Source organism: Cyprinodon variegatus, unplaced genomic scaffold (assembly GCF_000732505.1).
Source record: "Cyprinodon variegatus isolate N-32 unplaced genomic scaffold, C_variegatus-1.0 Scaffold59, whole genome shotgun sequence".
NCBI lineage: Eukaryota > Metazoa > Chordata > Actinopteri > Cyprinodontiformes > Cyprinodontidae > Cyprinodon > Cyprinodon variegatus.
Window position 1 is genome coordinate 272,090 of NW_015150512.1, and position 4,346 is coordinate 276,435.

Consider the following 4,346-nt stretch of genomic DNA (forward strand, 5'->3'; position numbering starts at 1 on the left):
TACGTGTAATAATATCTCTCTTAAGTAGATTGTATTCATTGTCATTTTATCCCTTTCTGTAGGAAAGCACAAATTCTAAGAACTTCAAAAGTACAGATATGAGTAATTTCAGTCTTATTGCCTAAATTTTGTATTGAGAGTAAAAGTTATGTTTCTGTCGAGTCAACCTACATATTCCTCTCTGCAACTCCGGCCTATCGACTAATCCTTTTTGTGTTTGAACAGCCTTGAATTTAGTGTTTGTGAGGTGAACACTTCACTGTGTTAATTTACTGCTCACTGTCACCTTAAATTGCTCATCTGTAAACCACCTTCTGCACCACACGTAGTCCATGGAAGAAGAAGCTAAAAAATGAACTGATTTAATTTGTAAATAAATGTATTTTTATTTTTAGATTAATTATATGCAATTGGTTTCCTTATTTGTACTAAAATGTATACGCTTTGGCCAGATCTCAGCTGGGAAATGTCCTGATGATGACAGGTTCTTTTGGAGGTTTTAACTTGTTCATTCATTCGGCACATGAATCTGTTCTTACCACACTAGACAGTTACTTTAGCTTTATTTACTTCCCACTTCTCTTGTCAACATAACTCTGCTTTTATCACTAAAGCTGCCTTTAAGTTAAGAGATCATACTTTTATGTGTGTTAATTGAATATTTACACTTAATTAAGTAATTTTTTGGGCCACTTTATTAACAATTAATCTAAAACCCAACTAAAATCTAGTTGGTTATTGTGGAGGCCATTAGAGTATTTCAGCTCATTGTTATCTGCAAGATACCAGTTGGGGATGAATTGACTTGTGACATTGTGCACTAGGGCAAGAAAAATAGGCTTTGTTGTTATTTACAATTCTGAGTTGGGGGTTGAACGTTTGGCAAGAAAGTACCGTTATCCTCTTATCACCAGTCTGAATCACTAATGTTGCAACATATTCTCATTATCAATTCGTATGAAATCGTACGAAAAGTTATGCACAGTATTTCGTACGTTTTCAACGTTTTTCCTGGAAAAAACAGATCAGTGCGCATACGCAGCCAGACAGATGAGAAAAGCAGATCTGCGGACGAACGTAAAACTGGGAAAAACTGTGCAATAATTACTTCTTGATGTCTCTAACTAGGTTGCTTGCTGTTTTGTATCTTAGGGTTAGGGTTAATTGTAGGTAAAATTCTATGTTATTGAATGGTGCGTAAGATGCACATGCGCAAGGATATCTTGTCTCGAGGCAAGACGTAAAAATACGACGAAATACCATGAAAAAAACGTTGAAAACGTACGAAATTACTGTGCATAACTTTTTGTACGATTTCATACGAACTGATAATGAGAATACACTGAATGTTGTCATATTAGGATGACAAAATCATAATAAGAATGAAATGTAAAAAGGTATTCATCCACCTTACCTTGTTAAGGGTTCCCAAAATCTTGTACAAAAAGAGATTGGAAACATGTTTTCTTGTTCATTTAGTGTTATTTGAGTTGTGAACTAGTGTTCATTTGTTAGTCTTGATACACTGCACCTCTACCACAGCTGTTGTTCATCTTCTTCAACATGATGTGTGTTCACGGATAGTATTTGCTATTTCTATAAGCTATTGTTACCTTTTTATCATCTTTATTTTGAATTTATTTTTTTTCTAGACTTGAAATTGATAAATTTTACTTTTGAATCCAATTGAAAACAAGATGTAGTAAAATGTTAATTTGTGATGCTTAATGATCTAGAAGAAATTTGTCTTTTTATCTTTTTAACCTCTCATTTATCTGATTTGTAATATTTCTACCTCTTGATTTGTGTTTGGTTAATTTTTGGTCTAAACATGTTTTTACAAAAGAGGCCTTTTTGGGTGTCTCTGTTATATGTATCTCTTTAGAAAGGTCTGCAGCTCTAGAGATTTCAGATTTTCCCCCAATACAAAAAGGATATAGCTACATCTTTTTGGACAAAATTATACATAAAAAAAAAATAATAATAACGCAGCTACACAATGTTGTGCAGAATAAAGGTATTATTTTACAAAAAAATATATATAGTGTATAAATAACTGTTTTATAAATTCCAATGGATACACAATATATAAATATTTGCTTCTGGTTACAATGGCAAAATCGACAAAAAATGATTCTGCACCAATAGGAATAGTAGTCACATGACACAGAGCTAAAACGTTGCCCGATCATGCCAATATAAAAGTTGATGATAGAGCTGAGAAGCATTGGTCAAGCTTTTAAGCACTGGTGCTGGCATTAGAAATTAAATGGGCTCAGAAGCCACACAATGGTCAAAGCTTTCCTACTGGACAGGTACGTAAAAAATGTGCTTATGCTAACGAGAGGTAAGCATGACCATTAGTGGACCTGACATTTGGGGAGCAAATGTTACAGAATAGGCAAGGGCAAGTGTGCCTCTGACTGGTTTGGAATACCTTTAACCCTTTATCGTCCAAGTTAGTACTTTTGGTCATTTAGATATAGATACTATTTTGCAACAAATCAGGCAAATATAACTGCTTCATAAAATACTACCAGTAATCTTACGTTGCCTACTCTGTGTGATATGTTACCAACTGTAAATTAAGTTTAAAAAAAGTTTATAAGAACTTTGTTAACAAGCATACAAATAAATAAATAAAAAGATAATTAAAAAAGCTATTAAGCTAAGTTAAAAATGAAAAAAATGTAAATTCCCTTTTTAGCATTATTGTTCTGAGGGTTATGTTCTAACAAACAAATGTGTTTCTTTAAGTGTTTTTCAGGAATAGAAGCACTTCATTGATTTTTTTTTTCCCCCAACACATTAGGGACTGTTTTAGGTCATTTCATTGACCTTTGCCACTTTTTTATCTTACAAATTAATACGTCTGTTCTGCAAAAACAGTCTTGACTAGAAATTTTGAATTTCAAAGTATTTAACTGAGTTCCCTGTAAATGGTTACGTTTTAAAACTAGTTTCAAAATGGTTGCAAATTGGATTAGGGAATTAAGTAAGATGTGGCAAAATACTGAACAGTGACCTTGCGCCGAATTATATTACAATTTCCCTTTTAAAGAGCATCAATACAATTCACTGATGTGACTAAATCTCAAAGCATTTATTTTGATTTAACAAAAAAATATAGGTGAAACCTTTTATAACATCTCTAATCATGTAAAGATTACTAACTTTTTTCTTTTTTTTTTCTGTGTCCTTTCTGCAGGTCCACCTGTCAATGTGACCTGCAACATTTTTATCAACAGTTTTGGCTCCATTGCTGAAACAACAATGGTAAGCTTATTTTTCATTACTTCTACTTAGCATTAAAGTAAATATTTTTAAACTTTTCACTAGTGTCAGTGCCTGGATTTGGATGGTTAGGTCCTTAATGAAGACAGTCACATCACCAGGGCTTCATCTCAGCTCTGTTAGCTTTCACTTTAAAAATTGCCCTAATTTAAATTAAGGTTGTGTTGATATTCAGTGCATTCAAAGATGCTTTCTTACTAGATATTTGGAAATAAAAAAGCCTTGTGACCTCACTGTGTTTGGATGTTTCCCTGCCTCACTGAGCCCACATTTCATTTCATTTGAACGAGCGCATCACTGCCGCCACCATTAGCATAACAACACAGCAAATGCAGAGCTGGCGTGTCTTTTTACAAGCAATGAAGGGAAAATTTACACCAGTTCATTACACAGGAAATCCATTAGTATAAATATAACAGTAGCATCAACGTTCACTGAGCAACAAGGCTCAGAGCAGATATGCTGTGTGTTTGATTGCAAAAACAAGTCACCTTCCTGAGTGAAGAAAAATTTCTGATTTTTTTTCTGGAGAAAGCATCAAACCTTTCAGCTAAATGAATGCTCTGAAAGGGATTCTGAGGTCGTGACAACTCCTTTGTTCTTATAAAATTTGGGTTTTGGCTGTGTCAGCTCAGATTAAAAATGTGTAAATGCATACAATTTTGAAAACTTTTCTTGAAGATTTAATTTCATTTTATTCAGTTTCTTCATTTAGCACTAGATGTAATCTCAAGGCACTATACAATTGAGTGCATTAATGAGTTCAGATCCATTCATTTTATGACAAGCCTACTGCCTTTAAATAATCAGATGATTGCAAAACATAGATTATTGTTGCAAAACTAATATGACTGGATAGATTAGGAATAACCCTGTCTTTATTTATTTTATTTCTATTATTGAAATGTCAACATCTCTAAGGTTTCGAGATAACCACTCTTCAATCCGCTCAGACCTCAGCAGCAAACATAGCACTTAATTTTGATAGATATGCATGAACAGGAGCAAAGAATAGGGTTCTTTCCCCCCAGGCCTGAAACTGGTGATGGAGT

The 4,346-nt window shown here is 33.6% G+C and overlaps 1 protein-coding gene across 1 annotated transcript in view; it reads left to right on the plus strand.

The window, feature by feature from the left end:
• Positions 1-4,346, plus strand: part of glra1 (glycine receptor alpha 1) — a 164,840-nt gene that overhangs the window by 95,289 nt on the left and 65,205 nt on the right. The window contains exon 3 of the mRNA XM_015371476.1: positions 3,209-3,276. Coding sequence (XP_015226962.1) covers positions 3,209-3,276 — 68 coding nt within the window. The remainder of the gene's footprint in view (positions 1-3,208; positions 3,277-4,346) is intronic.